Below are 20,580 nucleotides of genomic sequence, written 5' to 3'. Positions count from 1 at the left end.
CTCATGGCGATCCTCCTACCTCTGCCTCCCGAGTGCTGGGATTAAAGGCGTGCGCCACCACACCCGGCGAATTTTGATTTTTTAAGGACGCATTTGGTATGAATCTGTGAAATGTTTAAGAAGCTTGGCCCTTGTAACTCTGTCACTATTGGAAACAGTAATCCCCCCAAGAAGAATGTTTTGCAGGGAGAACTTTCAAAATGATCACACCAATATTTCCCTTTTCCTGTTTCTAAAGGTTGCTGTTGAAGAAGTCTGGTTGCAGGACACCACGGATTGAGTTGGAGGAGATGGGACCTTCCTTGGATCTGGTTCTTAGGAGGACACACCTAGCATCAGATGACTTGTACAAGTTATCTATGAAAATGCCTAAAGCTCTCAAGGTACACACCCCGTAGCATGGCACTGTATTTTTCTGAGCTTCACCTGTCTTTCCAGAAAGGATCTGTGGTATTAGAGGTACAGAAGAGATCAATGAAATAAATTAGGCTCAGGGCTGGGAAAGGAGCCTGCAGAGCCACAGAGTACATGGAGTCAGAGTCCAGGTGTCAGGTCAGGCTGAGGGTGTGCTGATATCCATCAGGAAAAAATGAATAGCTTACACATTGTGAAGGCGGAGTTAGAGCACTGTATGTAGACAATATGTACATTAAGTATGTATTTATATGAAAGAGAAGGGTGGGGGCAGAGAGGAGTAAGGTGTACCAGGGCCTCTTGCCACTGCAGTGAACTCTAGACAATATGCCCGTTTGTGTATCTGGCTTTGTGCGAGCACTAGGCAGTTGAGACCAGGCTGGTAGGCTTTGCAAGCAAGTGCCTTTAACTGTTGAGCCATCTCTCCAGCCAGGTTTTCACATTTTCTGTTTTTTTTTTTTTTTTTTTTTTTTTTTTTGTTGTTGTTGTTTGTTTGTTTTCTCTTTGTCTTTTGAGGAGGAGTCCTGCTATAGCCCAGGATGACCTGGAATTCACAGTGTAATCTCAGTGTGGCTGCAGACTCAGATCCTCCTACCTCTGCCTCCCAAGTGCTGGGATTAAAGGCATGCACCACCACGCCTGGCATGTTTTTACAACAAATATATACATTTTTTTTCCTCAATTTTTATTAACATTCTCCATTATTATAAAAAAATATCCCATGGTAATATCCTCCCCCCCTTTTTCCTTTTAAATTCCATTCTCCATGATATCCCCTCCCCATCTCAATCAGTTTCTCTTTTATTTTGATGTCATGATCTTTCCCTCCTCTTATGATGGTCTTGTGTAGGTAGTGTCAGGCACAGTGAGGTCATGGATATCCAGGCCATTTTGTGTCTGGAGGAGCATGTTGTAAGGAGCCCTACCCTGCCTTTGGCTCTTACATTCTTTCCGCCACCTCTTCCGCATTAGACCCTGAGCCTTGGAAGGTGTAATCGAGATGTTACTCAGTACTCCAGTCACTTCTTTCCAGCACTATGATACCTTCTGAGTCATCCCAAGGTTATTGTCATCTGAAAAGAGAAGATTCTCTACTCAAAGTGACAGTAGCGTTAATTTAAGGGTATGAATATTAAGAAAAGTGCTTAATGGGCAGTTTGATAAGCATAGTATATACATTTTTCCAGACATCAGCAGATGTTACACCTGTAGGGCTCATGACTACCCGTTTTAAGTTTTCAGTATCAGGGATGTATTCCCCCCCCATGGAGTGGGCCTCCAGTCCAATTGGAAGGCAGTTGGTTTCCACCATGACAGAAGTGCCACTATTGCACCCGTTGGCTTATTTGGCCTGGCTGGCCAATTATAAGGCTTGCAGTGTCCACTGTTGAGTATCTTCACTGGTAGTATCTCTTTCTCCCATTGAACTACATGTAGAATGGCTTCTTCCATCTGTCAGTCAGCTGGTCTACATGGAGGAGGTTTTCAGCTTAGTTCCAGCAGGATTTCTCAGTGGCGTTGCAATCCAAGTATGTGGAGTCTTCAGCAATAGGGTCTTACCATCTATTCCTGGTGGGAAACCAAGGGCCTTGACAATGGCCTATAATGTTTTGGGGACATCAGGGACCTCTTTGCCAACAACTCACTGTAGGTGTCCCATCCCTGGCACTGAAACTTTTCTAACAACAATCTATGGCTCCTGAGTGTTCCATTGTCCAAAACTGGAGGATTTCATATGATTTATTTGCATCCTCTCTGTGTAATCTCAGGTTGCCTTCAAACTCACGGCAGTCCTCCTCTCTCTGCCTCCAAGGTGCTGGGATTAAAGGTGTGTGCTACCATGCCTGGCGAACATGGGTCTTTAGGCTTCGCATGCAAGTGCCTTAATCACTGAACTATCTCTCCAACCCAAAAACAATTATATTAAAGCCAGGTGTGTTGGTGCACGCCTTTAATCCCAGCACTTGGGAGGCAGAGGTAGGAAGATTGTCATGAGTTCAAGGCAACCCTGAGACTGCATAATGAATTCTGCGTCAGCCTAGACTAGAGTGAGACTATCTTGAAAAAACAACGACAAAAATTTATTAATTTATTTGTGACATAGAGAATGGGCACGCTGGGCCTCTAACCACTGTAAACCAACTCCAGATGCATGCATCGCCTTATGCATCTGGCTTATGTAGGTACTGGGGAATCGAACCTGGTGTCTTAGTCTTTGCAGGCAAACGCCTTAACTGCTAAGCTTTCTCTCTAGCTCTTAAGTGGTTTTTAAAAACTAGTAGAGATGTTAACTCTGCAGTGCTAGTAGAGCTTGAAGTGAGGACAGTTCTTGAAGCTAAGCTAAGCTCAGCACAGGAAATTCTTTTGATACATGACAGTGGTTAATGTAGTCTTGCTTCTCCCCAGTGGTGTGACAATTTACCTGAGAATTGTTACCAGTATAGAGCAGTAATAGTGCCCTCCCACCCCCTTTCAGAATCTGCTTTAACGAGGTTCTTAGGGATTGGCATGCATCGTGAGAAGAAAGATATGTTTATAAGGCTGTCCACTTCATGTCATTGAGGAAATCCTCACTATGGAAATTTGAGAGTTGTATGTCAGGTTTTCACCAGTTCTTGATAGTAAGAGATCATTTTTTTTAAATTTATTTTGTTCATTTTTTTATTTATTTATTTGAGAGTGATAGAGAAAGAAAGAGGCAGATAGAGATAGAGAGAATGGGTGCGCCAGGGCCTCCAGCCACTGCAAACAAAATCCAGACGCATGCGCCCCTTGTGCATCTGGCTAATGTGGGACCTGGAGAATCAAGCCTCGAACCGGGGTCCTTAGGCTTCACAGGCAAGCGTTTAACCACTAAGCCATCTCTTCAGCCCGAGGTCATTTTTTAAAACAAAATCATACATACAGGGCTGGAGAAATAAATGGCTTAGTTGTTAAGGTGCTTCCCTGCGAAGCCTAAAGACCTAGGTTTGATTCTCCAGTACACACATAAGCCAGATACACATTGGTGCATGTGTCTGGAGTTCATTTGCAGTGCCTGGAGGCCCTGGCACACCCATTCTCTCTCTCAAAAACAAATAATAATAAAATCTTTTTTTTTTAATCATACATACACACACAAATACATTTCCCTCTTGTTTTACAGCCAAAGAAGAAGAAGAACATCTCTCAGGATACTTTTGGTACAACTTATGGACGAATCCACATGCAGAAGCAAGACCTGAGCAAATTACAAACGAGGAAAATGAAGGGATTAAAGAAGCGGCCTGCGGAGAAGACAGAAGACAAGGAGACGTCTAAGAGAATTAAAAAAAATTAATGAGGGGAGGGCAGGTGCGGTGGCCCACGCCTTTAATCTCAGCACTCAGGAGGCAGAGGTAGGAGGATCGCTGTGTGTTTGAGGCCAGCCTGAGACTACAGAGTTAAATCCAGGTCAGCCTGGGTTATAGCAAGACCCCTACCTGGAAAAAAAAAAATGGAGCTTAGCTAACAATTGCAGTTTTATTGTGGTCTGTTTACATGAGGGAATTGCTGATCTGTAAATTACTTATAGGATCTTACTTTTTTTGTTTGTGCTTTTTAAGGTGGGGCTGGCTGTTAAGATAGGGTATACAACATTGTAACCCAGGCTGGTCTAGGATTCACTAGCCCACAGTGACTTCAATTTTGGAAGAATCCTCCTGCATCAGCTTTCGAAGTGCTAGTAGTACAGGAGTGTGCCACAGCCAGGTTATATGTCATAATGTAATTTATCACGTATTGTTATGGATGATAGTGAACTAGTATTTAGTTTAAAGCAGCATTTTGACTGCTGTGTTGAATCTTTGCACTGTTTTCTTCATGATGGGATCCTCCTTGCCAGGGGGGTGTCACCTCCTCTTCATTGGATGACTGAGAGTGGGGGACTTCCACAACAATTGGGATTTTTTTTTTTTATTATTCTTTTGTTTGTTTGTTTGTTTGTTTCAAGGTAGGGTCTTGCTGTAGCTCAGGCTGACCTGGAATTCGTGTAGTCTCATGGTGGCCTTGAGCTCACAGCGATCCTCCTACCTCTGCCTCCCGAGTGCTGGGATTTATTTTATTTCAGGCAAGTTCCATTCTAGCCCAGGAAGACCTTGGAACTTGGTTTTTAGTCCAGGCTAGCCTTGAACTCATGGAGGTTGACCTCGCTCTGTCTCTCAAGTGCTGAAATTAAAGGTTTATGCCATCGTGTCTGGCCCAGGGTTGTTTTTTTTTTTTGTTTTGTTTTGTTTTTTTTTTTTTTTGTTTTTTTTTCTCTTTCTTTTTTCAAATATCTGGAGCTGGGAAGATGGCTAAGAAATTACAGGTGCTTGTTTGCAAAGCCTGCTAGCCAGGTTGTTTCCCAGTACTCAGGTAAACCCAGATGCACAACGTGACACATGTGTCAGAAGTGTGTTTGCAGTGGCAAAGGGCCTTTTCCATGTCCATTCTCTCTCTCCCTCTGTGTGTCTATCTCTGTTTCTCAAGGTAGCACACATGCTTCTGGAGTTCTCAGTGACTAGAGGCCCTGACGTGCCTATTCTCTCTTCTCTCTGCCTCTTTCTATCTCTCTTTAGCAAATAAATAAATATGTAAAGTAGGGGCCTCAGGCTGGAGAGATGGCTTAGTGGTTAAGCGCTTGCTTGTGAAGCCTGAGAACCCTGGTTTGAGGCTCAAATCCCCAGTACTTCGCAAGCCAGATGCACAAGGTGGCACGTGTATCTGGAGTTCATTCGCTGTGGCTAGAGGTCCTGGTGTACCCATTCTCTCTCTCTGCCTCTTTGTTGCTCTCAAATAAACAAATGAATAAAAAATAAAAATGAAACAAAATAGGGGCCTGGAGAGATGGCTCAACTGTTAAGTGGCTTGCCTGAAAAGCCTGAGACCTGGGTTTGATTCCCTGGTACCCACATAAAGCCAGATGCACAAAGTGGCAGATGTTTCTGGATTTCGTTTGCTGAAGGCCCCGGTGTATCCATTTCTCCATCTGCCTCTGTCAATACATAAACTAAATTGGATATGTAAATGTGATCAGATAGGATGGTACAGGTCTTCTAGCCTTGAGGTTAGACTTTCCCTTCAGTTCTTGCAGAATTCATTATTAAAACAAATAAAAAGCTTAAAAAAGGCAGTAGCATGGATTTGGCAATATGGAATAAGCTCCAAGAAACAATTATATTGGCAAAAAAACAAACAAGGTGCAGAAGTATGTGCCATTGCTACCAGTAGGGGGAGAAAGCAGAATATTTGCACGTTTATAAACAGAATATATCTGGAACAGCAAATAGACCAGCAGCCTGGAAACCATGAAGTACAATGCTTGAGAGCTAGGTAGAAGGGAGGCAGGGAATGGGAAATGTTTGCTTTTTTCCTTTTTTTTTTTTAATTATTTGAGAGAGAAAGAGGCAGATAGTAGGGGAGGGAGAGAATGGGCACACCAGGGCCTCCAGCCCCTGCAAATGAACTCCAGATGCATGTGCCACCCTGTGCATCTGGCTTGTGGGGTTCTGGGGGACTTGAATTTAGGTCCTTCAGCTTCTCAGGCAAGTGCCTTAACCACTAAACCATCTCTCCAGCACCCCCTCTTTTTTGAAATCGAGTCTTGCTATATAGGCAAGGTTCCTGGGCTCAGATGATCTTCCTGCATCAGTGTGCAGCTTCTGAAAGCACAGGTGTGTGCCAGCACACCCAGACAAGATGCTTTGCGTGAGTACTTAGGTATTTGGCACTTTTAAAATCATTTACATGCAATAACCTGCCTGTGCCCCTAAAAGTAGTATTTCATTTTTATTTATTTATTTGAGAGTGACAGACACAGAGAGAAAGACAGATAGAGGGAGAGAGAGAGAATGGGCGAGCCAGGGCTTCCAGCCACTGCAAACAAACTCCAGACGTGTGCGCCCCCTTGTGCATCTGGCTAACGTGGGACCTGGGGAACCAAGCCTTGAACCGGAGTCCTTAGGCTTCACAGGCAAGCACTTAACCACTAAGCCATCTCTCCAGCCCTAAAAGTAGTATTTCTACAACATGTAATTATATATTTTTTTGCACATGAGTGCATGCATATGTATGTGATGTATACAACATATATGTGCCCATGTGGTGCCTGTGTGTTTGCCTGCAGTGATGTGTGCTCACCTGTGGTCATGGGAGAGAAACTTCAGGTGTCCCCCTCTATCGCTGTTCCACCTATTATTTGAGCTGGCTGCTTCTTTCACAAGCCCCAGTTATTCTCTGGTCTCTGCTCCCCACAGGACTGGTTTACAGATCTGCATGGTCATGGCCAACCATGTGGGACCTGGGGATCAAACTGGAATGGTCTCTCAGGCCTTGGTGCTTGCACAGGAAGAGCTCTTAACTGCTGAGCCACCTCTCAAGATAATGTAACTTAATACATTATGTATGTACAACAAAAGTAACAACAATAAATCTAATTAGGCATATAGTACAATGGCTTATGAGCAATATACCATAAGGCAAATAGTGGTTGCTAAGACTATAGGTAGGTTTTGTTTCTTTGTTTTGAGAAAGGGTCTCACACTATAGTTCAAGCTGCTCTTAAATTCATGGCTATCTTGCCTCAGCCTCCCAAGTACTGGGATTACAGATATAAACTGCCAGGTCTGGGTCTTTTGTTCTTTCCCCCTTTTAAAATATTTTTGGGCTGGAGAAATGGCTTATTGTTAAAGCACTTGCCCGCAAAGCCAGAGGACCCAGGTTTGATTCCCCAGCATCCATGTAAGCCAGATGCACAAGGTGGCGCATGTGTCTGGAGTTCATATGCAGTGGCTGGAGGCCTGGGTGTGCCTATTATCTACTGCTCTCTCTGCTTTCTCTCTCAAATAAAAATATTAAAAATATATATTTCCAAATTTCCTTTTATATATTTTATTTTGTAATAGTAAAAAAAAAAAAAAAGAACGACATCACTTTCTTTGCTGGATTGCATCAATTGGGAACGAATGCAGACACTGGGAGGGTTTTAACTGGATCAGAAAAGAGGCTGTAAGAAATGAGCAGAGGCCAACAGCAACATCCAGGAAGGAGAACAGTTGCCTTCCACCTGAAGGACTTCACTTTCCCCATGGGTGCCCAATATGGGAGAAGTAGGTGTGCCTGCTCAAATATCTCCGTCCCCCCTGCTCCCGTCTCTTCAGTTGCCCACTTTAACTTTTTTCTGGAGGGCATTCAAAATTCCATATTCGCCAGGCGTAGTAACGCACACCTTTAATCCCAGCACTTGGGAGGCAGAGGTAGGAGGATCACTGAGTTCGATGCTACCTTGAGACTACATAGTGAATTCCAGGTCAGCCTGAGCTAGAGCGAGACCCTACCTCGGGAGGAAAAAAGCAAATCCTATTCATGTGTAGTATTTGATAGTGTCGGTTTTGTCTCTCGTGTATGGGTGTGTCCCCACCTGTGCTAGATGTCCTTCCTTACCCTCTACCTGTGCCTCTATCGTCACTGCCAGGGAACAACACACTTGAACAGCGTGGGTGAGTCTCTGGCTCCCATCCATCCCTAGCACTGAGAACACAAGCTGGAACTGCCTGGCAATAAAGTCTCTGCCTGCTGGGCATCTGCTGGCGAGCCCCCAGGGACATCAAACTGTCTAGAACGGTGGCTGCTCCGGCACACCTGCTGCTCTCCTTGTACTTACCGTGTCTCTTAATGGTGCTGCCGCCCACTGAGCCACCCAGCTGGGATCTTGATACTCATCTTGACTCCCTCCCTGTGCTCTGGCAGCTCTCCTGTACATACCCTGTGCCCATCAGCCTTCAGCCTTTAGTCCGATTTACTTACAAAGAAAACATGATTAAGCAGCTACCTACTTAACTACATGGAGCAGCCAGGCTGCATTTGCATGATAAAATCCAAAGTTGTTGTGTGGCAGTCTATTCCCAGCCTGCCAGTCTGGTTATATCCCAGTGATCAGAGGATACAGGTCTTGAGTTTCTTAATGATCCCCAAACAGCATGTTCTCTAGGGCGCCCAGCTTTTGTGCATGCTGTGTTCCGCACTTAATGACCTCCTACTCACCTTCCCAGGGTTACCAGAAGTCTCCCCCACTTCCCCAGGTGTCTGCAGCTTGCTCCTGCTGTGTGCAGGCCTCTGTCCTTAACCTGTGTGTGAGCTGACTACTCAAGTGCTGGGATTGTACCCTACTCTCCTGCACATCCCCACAGCCTTCCTTGCACAGTCAGTAGGTGCTCTGCAGTGCTGTGATTTAGGTGTCCCCCTTAAACCTATGTGTTCCGAATGCTAGGTCCCCAGCTGGTGCCAATTTAGGAACTGGAGGCAGTGTATTGTGGAGCACGGGCCTATGGGTGTCACAGCCAGCTTCTCCTTGCCAGTGTTTGGCGCACTGCTGCTGCTGTAGACCACCTGGTGTTGCCCAGGAGGTGATTTGCACTCTCCTCCTCATGCCATTGTTTCCCCTGCCATCATGGAGTTTCCCCTCAAGTCTATAAGCCAAATTCAACCCTTTCCTCCCACAAGGTGCTCTTCATTGGGTGTTGTCTGCCAGCAACGCAAAGCTGACTGCAACATGCTCCATGCATCAAGTGCTAAAAAAAAGAAAACTGCATTTCTTCTATCCTCTTGCAGAGCTCTAATGTCATTAAAGATTGTCAGCACAGCGCAGACTCTACAAGCGCTTCAGCCAAGAAGCCTTCCTTCCCTTTCACCATTTCCCTGGTCCTACTCACTCTCCTTCAATCTTTTTCTCTTCGCCTTTCTCAGTCCGCAAACCCGGGCTATGTGGGTGATGGTAAAATATCCAAGCCTCTGATTTAATTCTGTTAATCTTTTTTCACCCTGGTCTTTGTAAAGGTTAATAAATAAGCATGCATTGTCTCTCTGCATTTGGCTGCAATTGGAGCAAGAGGGTTCTGCTACAGCTCGGGGTTATCTGAACAAACAGAGGAGGCGGAACATCAAAATTGTGCGGGAAGGAAAATGCCTTTCAGGCTCTTGGAAGGGAGCTGTTTGCCTTGATCCTCTGGCTTTGATCATCAGGGCTTCATTAAAACTAGCCAGCTACATCTGTGCCAAGCGTGGAGGCCAAAGGGTCATACCGAGAAAGAAAGAACAATAACAAACTACTGCTGGGGTCAGCCAGCCCAGCATGGAGGTGAGCTAGAGACAGGAGACCAGGTGTTCCCTTCGCATGCTTAATCCACTTCCCTGCAGCTGCAGACCCCGCTGACCAGAGGAGAGCCCAGTCTGAGACTTTCTGAAGGCAAACCTCTGCGGTCACACTTCCAGAGACGGGGAGTAGGGATGGGAGCCACCATGGAGAGACCATGGCAGGAGTGCCACAAAGGGCGCTGCCCAGTGTCTTTGGGGTTCTGGGGATTGAATTCAGCCTTGTGCATGGGTAAGCACACACTCTACCACTATGCAATAACCCTGTCCTAAGACAGTTTCCAAGTACTCTCCACCTCCACCTCTCTGTCTCACACACACAGGCATGCATCCCTTCCTTCGAGCCTCCTTCCACTTGTATTTCACTGTTAGTTTTTAAGACTCGGGTAGAAGGCTGTAATCACCAGGATTACATCGCAAAACTTGAGAGCATTTGAGCCCGCGATTGCCCTTCAGCAGCTAAACCACACCTGCACACAAAGAACATGCCTCCTTCTGGCCCTCATCCACACGTTCATCTCTAACTACCTCTGTTTACTCTACAAACACTGGCGTGGCTACCTACCTACACTCCCTTCCTAAGAAGACAAGCATTGCAACAACTCTGACTGAATCCTCCTTGGGGACAGGGAGAGTGCCCTCATGAAACCAGGAGCCAGGTGGCCTGTCATTCTGCGGTTGCGAGGAACCTCGGTGTCATCTTTGCTCCTTGTGTGTGCATCCCCTCCCCAAGCAGCCCTGGTGTCACATCAGGCGCTGAGTCCTCACGTTGCTAGCCTCAGAGCACACAAGACAATCTACCACCGCCCTCAACCTCAGCGCTCCAACTGCCACCTCTTTGATGACTCTTCCTTTCCTAGGGTGGAATAGACAGCACCACAAATTGAGAGCTTATGAGATTTAGCACTTTTTTTTTTTTTTTTTTTTTGGTTTTTTTCGAGGTAGAGTCTCACTCTAGCCCAGGCTGACCTGGAACTCAATATGTAGTCCCAGGCTGGCCTTGAACTCACAGCCTCATACCTCTGCCTCCCAAGTGCTGGGATTAAAGGCGTGCGCCACCACACCCGGCACAAATTGAGAGCTTAGAACAACAGACATGTATTCTCTTCTTGCTCTCACAGTTCTGGGCAGAGAAGACTCAAATCGGAGTGTGGGCTCAGTTGGTTCCTTCTGGGGACCCTGAGATTCCACACTTTCCTCTTAGTTTCAGGAAGCTGTGGACAATCTTTTAGTGTTTGACTCACATAGATGTTTTATTCCAATATTTACCTGTCTTTTTGTTTTTAGCAAAAAATATTAATTTCTTATCTACTTTTCTTTCTTAAAATATTTTACTTATTTGAGGGAGACTGAGAATTAGTGCACCAGGGCCTCTAGCCACTGCAAAGGAACTCCAGATGCATGTGCATGTTGTGCATCTATCTAGCTTATGTGGGGACTGGGGAATTGAACCTGGGTCCTTACACTTTACAAGCAAGCACCTTAACCACTAAGCCATCTCTCAAGCCCTCTTTCTTCTTTTTCTTTTTAAATTTATTTATTTGAGAGTGACAGATATAGAGAGAAAAAGGCAGAGAGAGAGAGAATGGGCACACCAGGGCCTCCAGCCACTGCAAACGAACTCCAGATGCATGCGCCCCCTTGTGCATCTGGCTTATGTGGGTACTGGGGAATCGAGCCTTGAACCAGGGGTCTTTAGACTTCACAGGCAAGTGCTTAAACACTAAGCCATCTCTCCAGCCAGCTCCTCTTTTTATATTTTATTTATTTATTTGAGAGAAAGAGAGAATGGGCACATCAGGGCCTCTAGCCACTGAAATCAAACTACAGATGCATGTACCACTTTGTGCATTTGGCTTTCGTGGGTACTGGGGAATTGAACCTGGATCCTTAGGTTTTATAGGCAAGAGCCTTAATCACTAAGCTATCTCTCCAGTCCTTCCTCTTTTTTTAAGGTAGGGTCTCACTCTAGCTCAAGCTGACCTGGAACTTACCATGTAGTTCCAGACTGGCTTAAACTCAGTGATCTTTCTACCTTAACTTCCCAAGTGCTGGGATTAAAGGTATGTGCCATCATGCCTGGCTTTTTTTTTTTACCTACTTTTAAGATATAATGATGATATATATATATATATCACATTTCATATATATATATATACACACACACACACATACATATATACATACATACACATACATACATATATATGAAAGAGTACTGTGGGATGCTTTGATATCCACCTCTGTATGTGGCATTCTTGCCTCTCTGTGTCTCTACATTTTTTTTTCTTTTTTTTTTTTTTTTTGTTTTTGTTTTTTTGAGTTAGGGTCTCGCTCTAGCCCAGGCTGACCTGGAATTCACTCTGTATTCTCAGAGTGGCCTCGAACTCACGGCGATCCTCCTACCTCTGCCTCCCGAGTGCTGGGATTAAAGGCATGCGCCACCACGCCCGGCTACATTCTTGATTACTTATTTATTTTGTTTCTGTTTTATTTTTATTATTTTGTTTATTTTTATTTATTTATTTGGGAGCAACAGCCATAGAGAAAGAGACAGATAGAGAGAGAATGGGTGCGCAAGGGCCTCCAGCCACTGCAAATGAACTTCAGACGCATGTGCCCCCTTGTATATCTGGCTAACGTGGGTCCTGGGGATTCGAGCCTAGAACTGGGGTCCTTAGGCTTCACAAGCAAGCACTTAACTGCAAAGCCATCTCTCCAGCCCTTATTTTGTTTTTTGGGGGTAGGGTCTCACTCTAGCACAGGCTGACTTGGAACTTTTTCTGTAGTCCCAGGCTGGCCTCAAACTCATGGTCATCCTCCTACCTCTGCTTCTCGAGCACTGGGATTAAAGATGTGTATCACCACACCTGGCCTCTATCATTTTTCTTAAAAAATATAAATACATACATACATACATACATACATACATACATATATATATTGCTAGGCATTGTGATGCACACCTTTTTATTTTTATTTTTTTGGTTTGTTTTTATTTATCTATTTGAGAGTGACAGAGAGAGAGAGAAAGAGGCAGAGAGAGAGAGAGAGAATGGGTGCGCCAGGGCCTCCAGCCACTGCAAATGAACTCCAGGTGTGTGTGCCCCCTTGCACATCTGACTAATGTGGGTCCTGGGGAATCGAATCTGGGTCCTTTACCTTTGCAGGCAAATGCCTTAACTGCTAAGCCATCCTTTCAACCCATGATGCACACCTTTAATTCCAGCACTTGGGAGGCAGAGGTAGAAGGATCACTGTGAGTTCCAGGCCACCCTGAGACTACATAGTGAATTCCAACCTGGGCTAGAGTGAAACCCTACCTTGGAAGACTAAACAAACAAACAAATTGATTTATATTTACTTATGATTTATTTGTTATTTGCAAGGGGAGAGAGACAGAGAGGAAGAGAAAAAGAAAAGGGTATAACAGGGCCTCCTGCTGCTACAAATAAACTCCAGATACATGCACCACCTTGTGCATTTGGTTTTACAGGGGTACTAGGGAATTGAACCTGCACCATCAGGCTTTGCAAGCCAAGTGCTTTTAACCAGCCCAGGTTTCTATTACTCTCTAAAGAAACCACACCCTGTGAAGACTTGGACCTCATTCAAACCTCTGTTTCCAACCACAGCTGGGTCACTGCAAATCAGACACCCCTCGTGCAAAGCTTGCACAGGTCCCTGCTTTCCTCAAGCCCTGCAACCCACCCTCCTTCTCTGAGGAACTGACACCCGATGTCACTGCGCAAACTGAATACTGTAGCTCTGAGGACCCAAGCAACATGCTTTTGCTCCCTTGTTGTCCACACTTATAACCCATCCCCTTTCTCCCATGTCTCATGGCCACCCCACCCTCTCACTGCACCCATGGGAGCTTGCTCCTTCAGCCATCTCTGCTCTCTCTCTCAGCTTCATGAACATCCATTTCCCTCTGTTAAAACAAGCCCCCTCCGAGTTTGTTCCCTCCTGGCTACAGCCGTCCTTTTCTGTCTTTTATTTGCTAAACTGTTTAAAAAAGTAGTCTTGGGCTGGAGAGATGGCTTAGCGTTTAAGGCTCTTGCCTGTGAAGCCTAAGAATGCATGTTCAACTCTCCAGGTCCCACGTAGCCAGACACACAGGGATGCAAGTGTGCAATGTCACACATGCACCCAAGAGGTTGCACACATTTGGAGTTCATTCACAGTGGCTGAAAGGTCCTGGTGCCCACTCTCTCCCTCTCTCTGCCTTCTCTCTCTCTCTCAAAAAGATTAAAAAATAAAAAATAAAAAGTAGTCTCTAATAACAGCCTGGTGGAACACACCTCTAATCCCAGCACTCAGGAGTCTAAGGCAAGGGGATCTCCAGTTTGAGACCTGCCTGGGCTACACAGTGAGAACTTGTCACGCATACAAACAAGAGCTGGGAATGGAGCTGAGGTTCAGTGGGCTTGCCTAGCATGCACAAAGCTCTGGATTCAGTCCCCAGCATCACATAAACCAGATGTAGTAATGTACATGTCTGTAATCCCAGCATTGGAAAGGTGGAGGCAGGAGGATTAGAACTTCAAAGTCAGAAACTGGTAAAATGACTCAGTGGTTAAAGGCAATTAGTTGGCCTGGGTTCAATTCCCTAACCATCCATGTAGAGCCAGATGGGTGTTCATTTGTAGCAGCACAAGACCCTGGCAACCATGTGCTTGCGACTGCATGAATGTGTGTGTGTGTGCGCATACACACACACACACACACACACACACATAAATGAATAGATAAATTTTTAGGGCTGGGTATAGTGATACACACCTTTAATCCCAGCATTTGGGAGGCAGAGGTAGGAGGATCACTGTGAGTTCTAGGCCACCCTGAGACTACACAGTGAGTTTTAGGTAGCATGGGCTAGAGTGAGACCCTACCAAGGGAAAAAAACAAAAACAAAAACAAATAAATGAAAAATAAAGAAGTCCAGGGTCATCTTCAACTATATAACGAGTTTGCAGCCTATGATACATGAGATCCTGTCTCAAAAAATAAAAGGAGGGCTGGAGAGATGGCTTAGCAGTTAAGGCGCTTGCCTGCGAAGCCTAAGGACCCAGGTTCAATTCCCCAGTACCCATGTAAGCCAGATGCACATGGTAGCACAAGTGTCTAGTTTGTTTGCAGTGGCTGGAGGCCCTAGCACATCAATTCTCTCTCTCTATCTGCCTCTTCCTTTCCCTCGCTCACTCTCTCAAGTAAATAAATAAAACATTTAAAAAAATAAATGGAAGGAAACAGAAATGGAATGAAAAGCAAGCCAGTTTCTGTGATCTACACACATCTACACCCTCTCTCTTCCCATTCCCCACCCAGCAGCCACCTGCTTCATGGGGCATCCTCAGGCCCTTCAGTGGGATGCGGTTCCTCTGCCTTCTCTCTCCTCACTCCAAATCCTGTGTGCTCTCTCAAGACACCCGTACTGTTTGGCATCTGTACCGTCGATGCCAGATTTGTAGAGCAGGGCAGGACTCCTGGCCTGGCATGTCACAGGCGTTCTATTAATATTTGGCCACGTGCAAAGACTATGTAAGGTCAGCTGGTTCTGGTCACATTGCGTTCCACTCGGCCCTGCTGAGGTGTCTGCTTTCCACACTGCAGACGGCTGCATGAAGTGAGCCATAAGGACGAAGGGAGAGACAGCACTTTTAATAGAACAAGTAAACACACTGCCACCTCCCAGGGGCTCCTCTCTGAGAATGCTGTCCCCACTGCTCCCTTCAGGGAGCAGCAACTGAGAGCAATTTGGGTCGGGAAAGGGGACAGGGGTCCTAGAGAACAACTCTGCAATAGCACCTCGGCTCCCTTGTTCCCAGGTGACCTGATGCTTGCATGCATGCATGAGGCATGTGTCTGTGGAATTCCGTTATGCATGGCTTGACGGAGTGGTTGTAGGACCATACACTCTCCCTCACCTCCAAATGATCCCTCACCTCCAGTGACTATCATTCTCTGGGCCTGTTCTGTTGAACACAGCCTTAAGCTCCAAGGGCCTGAGCAGCACCCTGTGATAGCACAATGCTCTGCCTCGTTCATCTAGTAGCAACCCAGTCGAGCACACACTACCATCCCACGGTATAGTAACCCACAGATGTTAACTCACAGATGTTAAGTATATCACCCAGAGTCACACTGTGAACAAGTGGCAGGAAACTGCCCCAGGCCTGTGCAATGCCAAAAGCTTGTGACTACTTCCCTACTTTGTCTTCTTTCCTGCAGCAAGACCAACTCGTATCTTTATTTTCACCAGACCTTGTGCATAACGATTTTGTCTCTCTCTCTCCCCCTGTGGCTCACCTAGTCGGTATCAGAAAATACATGACGAGTAAAAAGGGGACCAGAAATGATGAAAAGGAGGTATGTGCGACAAACTCAAGCCCTTACTAGATTCCATCCACCTAGACAAGGGATAAAAGTTGGGCTATGTGCAGGTTTCCTATCTCTAGTACCCATGTGCTGTAATATGTGTTGAGGTGAAGGTGCACACTTCACACCTGATCACAGTCTACACTTACCTGCCTTGGTGGTGAGAAGTACAGAAGCAGTCGGTATAGATCCTCCTCCTGCCTCGCTCCCCACTGTGAGCATTACCAGAACATCACATCAGCAAGGCACAGCGCTGACATGCGCCAGGCCAGCGAGGCTGGGGAAGTCTATTGTGAGAAGGCTGGAAAATGACTTTGGCAACTTTAACTAACAAAGTTTTCATGGCTGGGGATACAGCTTAGTAGCAGAACGTATGCCTAGCAGGACTCTCAGCAACACAGACACACACACACACACATTCACAACCATACTTACGCATACATATACACACACCACACACGTACATACAGATCACACACATACACATACACTCATACATACACATGCAACACTCATGGTTTCTGGGAAGATTTAATGTGATAATTTAGCTAAAACCTGAAACGATTTTTTGAATTTTTGTTTAGTTAGTTGTTTTTTTTTTGTGGCAGAGTCTTACTCTAGCCCAGGCTGACCTGGAATTCACTATGTAGACTCAGGGTGGCCTCCCTCCAACCCCTATTTTTTATTTTTATTTACTTATTTATTTTTGTTTTTTGTTTTTGTTTTTTGAGGTAGTGTCTCACTGTAGCCCAGGCTGACGTGGAATTCACTCTGTAGTCTCTGGGTGGCCTCCAACTCACGGTGATCCTCCTACCTCTGCCTCCCGAGTGCTGGGATTAAAGGCGTGCGCCACGATGCCCGGCTAGTTTTTTATTTTATATAAATTATAACAGGTTATACTCTCTTATCCCCTCACCCCAGCTCCTATACCCTCAGGGCCCTCTTCAGTAGGGTTATGGTATTCATTGTGGGGTCATGAAGGCCACAGTAAGTACATGTAGGGTATGGGGGACCATGCCTCAGGATATTCCTACCCATGCTATGGCTCTTACAATCTTTCCACTCCCTCTTCTGCAATGCTTCCTGAGCCATGGCAGGCCTGTTGGCAGTCTGATAAAATGTTGAGTTCTCTGTAGCCTCTGGATTTCTGCTTTGATAGGTTTCGATTAATCACTGCATCTGTCACCATCACCCTGTAACTGGCTGTCAGGCTAGCTGTAGCATGAGTATTCATGTCACCACTTCCCCTGCACTTTTTCCTGGGCTCTGGTAGATGTGGTAGAGATGGCACATCTGATGTGGGCAGTTGGCCATCTTCTTGTCTTGTCAATGGATCTTGGTTCTCCTGTATTTGCCATTTTCTGCTGGTTTCTTCCCTCCTAGGCAGGCGCCCTGGAAAGGTATCTACCCTGGTGCAGAACCTTGGTGCTCAACCTTGAATAATTTTTATTTTTAAAAGCAGCCAGGGCTAATAATGATGGCGCATGTCTTTAATCCCAGCACTTGGGAGGCAGAGGAAGGAGGATCACTGTGAGTTTGAGGCCAACCTGGGACTACATAGTGAATTCCAGGTCATCCTGGGCTAGACTGAGACCTTACCTTGAACAAACAAAATAAGCAAACAAACACAAAAGTAGATGGCTCAGCAGTTAAAGGTGCCTGCTTGGAAAGCTTGACAGCCTGGATTTGATTCCCCAGTACCCACATAAAGCCAAATGCACAAAGTGGCACATGCATCCGGAGTCCATTCACAGTGGCAAGAGGACTTGATGTGTCTATTCTCATTCTCTCTTTTTTTCTCTCTCTCTCTCTGCTTGCAAATAAATATTATTTTTTCTTTTTAAGGTAGTGTCTCATTCTAGCCCAGACTTATCTGGAACTCACTCTATATTCCCAGGCTGGCCTCAAGCTCAAGGTGATCCTTCAACCTCTTCCTCCTAAGTTCTGGGATTAAAGGCGTGTGCCACCATGCCCAGCCAAATAAAAATAATTTTTTTTTGTTTTTTTGAGGTAGGGTCTCAGTCTAGTCCAGAAAAAAATTTCTTTTAAAAGACTCCAGGGAGCCAGGCATGGTGGCACATGCCTTTAATCTCAGCACTTGGGGAGGGGGCAGAGGTAGGAGGATTGCTGTTAGTTCAAGACCATCCTGAGAGGTCAGCCTGAGTTAGAGTGTGACCCTACCTCATAAAACCAAAAAAAAAAAAAAAAAAGACTCCAGGGCTGGCTGGAGAGATGGCTTAGTGATTAAGCCACTTGCTGGTAAAGCCCAAGGACCCAGGTTCAATTCCCCACTACCCATGTAAGGCAGATGCAAAAGGTGGCGCATGTGTCTTGAGTTTACTTACAGTGGCTGGGGGCCCTGACATGCCCATTCTCTCTCTCTCAAGTAAATAAACAAACAAACAAACAAACAAATAAATAAATATTTTTTAAAAAGTTAAAAGACTCCAGTGAATATTTTGAAAAAGAAGTGGAAACTCATCAATGAGTTTAGGCAGAAAGGGCAGTATGGTAGTTTGAATAGCTAGCCCCCAATATATTCAGTTTTTTTTTATTGTTTGTAGTTTGCATTTGTAGCCACCTGGCTGGAAGCAGTGTTGCTGGGTATATCTTAAGGTGTGGTGGTGGGTTTCAGATTTCAATCTAAAGATATGCAAAGTGTGCCTAGCTGGAGTTCCTGAAGTATGCTGTAGCTTTTGGCCTTTAGGCTTGTACTTCTCTCTCTCTGCTTGGTCCTGTGAAGGCAGGCCAGCTTCTTCTGCCATTTATGGAACTTCCCCTGGATCTGTAGGCTTCAATAAATTCCCTTCCTCCATAACTGTGCCTGGACTCAGCGAACCTGAAGCTGTCTGCTACAGGCAGGCTTTTTGTTTGGGGGACCTTGATCTACAGGGCTGTTTTCCAGGTAATACTCTGAAAAGTTTGAAGATTGGGGTTGAGCTAAAAGGTACTAGTCATATCTCTCTCTCTCTCTCTCTCTCTCTTTGGTTTTTCAGACCCTTTTCACCCTAGCTCAGGCTGACCTGGAATTCACGATGTAGTCTCAGGGTGGCCTTGAACTCACAGTGATTCTCCTACCTCTTCCTCCTGATTGCTGGTATTAAAGGCGTGTGCCATCATGCCCGGCAATCCTCTCTTTTTTTGTTGTTGTCATATACTTTGAAAGGTTTGAAGATTGGGGTCTTGCTCTAGCCCAGGCTGATCTAGAACTAGTGGCCTTGGAACTCATGGCTATCCTCTTACTTCTGCCTCCAGGGTACTGGGATTAAAGGCCACACCAGGCACAGATTTTAATCTTTTTTTTTCAAAATTTTACTTATTTATTTGCATGGAGAGATAGATAGGCAGATAGATAGATAGATAGATAGATAGATAGATAGATAGATAGATAGATAGAGAATATGAATGGGTGCCCAGGACATTTAGTCACTGCAAACAAACTCCAGATACATGTGCTACTCTGGCTTTACATGGGCACTGGGGAAATAAACTTGGTTTGTTAGGCTTTGCAGGCAAGGACTTTAACTGCTGAAGCATCTCTCTGGCTTTAATGTTCTTTTTATTTTGTTTTTTGAGGTACGGTCTCACTCTGGCCCATGCTGACCTGGAATCCACTATGTAGTCTCAGGGTGGCCTCGATCTCATGGCAATCCTCCTACTTCTGCCTCCTAAGTGCTGGGATTAAAGGCATGTGTTACTATGCCTGGCCTAATTATCATTTTTATTTTATTTTATTTATTTAATTTTTTTTGTTGTTATTCATTTTTTATTTATTTATTTGAGAGCAACAGACATAGGGAGAAAGACAGATAGAGGGAGAGAGAGAGAATGGGCGCGCCAGGGCTTCCAGCCACTGCAAATGAATTCCAGACGTGTGCGCCCCTTGTGCATCTGGCTAACATGGGACCTGGGGAACCGAGCCTCGAACCGGGGTCCTTAGGCTTCACAGGCAAGAGCTTAACCGCTAAGCCATCCCTCCAGCCCGTAATCATCATTTTTAAAAAGAAAAGCGTTGAGGGCTGGAGGGATGGCTTAGTGGTTAAGGTGTTTGCCTGCAAAGCCAAAGGACCCGTATTTGATTCCCCAGAATCCATGTCAACCAGATGCACAAGGATGTGCACGCATCTGGAGTTCATTTGAGTGGCTGGAGGCCTGGAGTGCCTATTCTCTCTCTCTCTCTTCCCCTCTTTGTCAAATAAATAAACAAAAACAAAAAGAAAAGTGTTGAGACTGGAAAAAATGGTTCAGTGGATAAAAAGTACTTGTCACATAAGCACGAAGACCTGAGTTCAAACCCTGAGCACTCATGTAAAATGCCAGGTGTGGTGATGCATGTCTGTATTCCTGGCACTGAGGAAGCAGAGACAGGGAGTCTGTGAAGCAAGCTGGTGAGGAAGTCTAGCTGAATCAGGGAGCTCTAGGGTCAGTGAGACATCCTGTCTCAAAGTAAGATAGAGAGCAACCGAGAAAGGCACACAGTGTTGACCTCTGGTACGTACACCTTATATACTTGAACAGACATTCAAACATGCATACACACACCATACACGAGACAGAGGACAAGGGAGAGAGATTTTTAAAAAGCATTTCTGTGGGTATCAGTTATTATCTCAGTTTCATAGTGCATGCTTAACATGT

General features: G+C 45.3%; 1 protein-coding gene across 1 annotated transcript in view; it reads left to right on the top strand.

Annotated features, from left to right (window-relative positions):
* Rpf2 (ribosome production factor 2 homolog) overlaps nucleotides 1-4,331 on the top strand; it is a 32,792-nt gene extending 28,461 nt beyond the window's left edge. Inside the window, exons 9-10 of the mRNA XM_045154712.1 lie at nucleotides 239-383; nucleotides 3,560-4,331. Of these exons, the coding sequence (XP_045010647.1) occupies nucleotides 239-383; nucleotides 3,560-3,733 (319 nt within the window). The 3' untranslated portion in view covers nucleotides 3,734-4,331. The remainder of the gene's footprint in view (nucleotides 1-238; nucleotides 384-3,559) is intronic.
* Nucleotides 4,332-20,580: the final 16,249 nt, after the last annotated feature.

The sequence above is a fragment of the Jaculus jaculus genome, chromosome 7 (genome assembly GCF_020740685.1).
Source record: "Jaculus jaculus isolate mJacJac1 chromosome 7, mJacJac1.mat.Y.cur, whole genome shotgun sequence".
Lineage (NCBI taxonomy): Eukaryota > Metazoa > Chordata > Mammalia > Rodentia > Dipodidae > Jaculus > Jaculus jaculus.
Note: the sequence above shows the minus strand (reverse complement) of the source record. Positions and strands in the feature narration are given on the sequence as shown.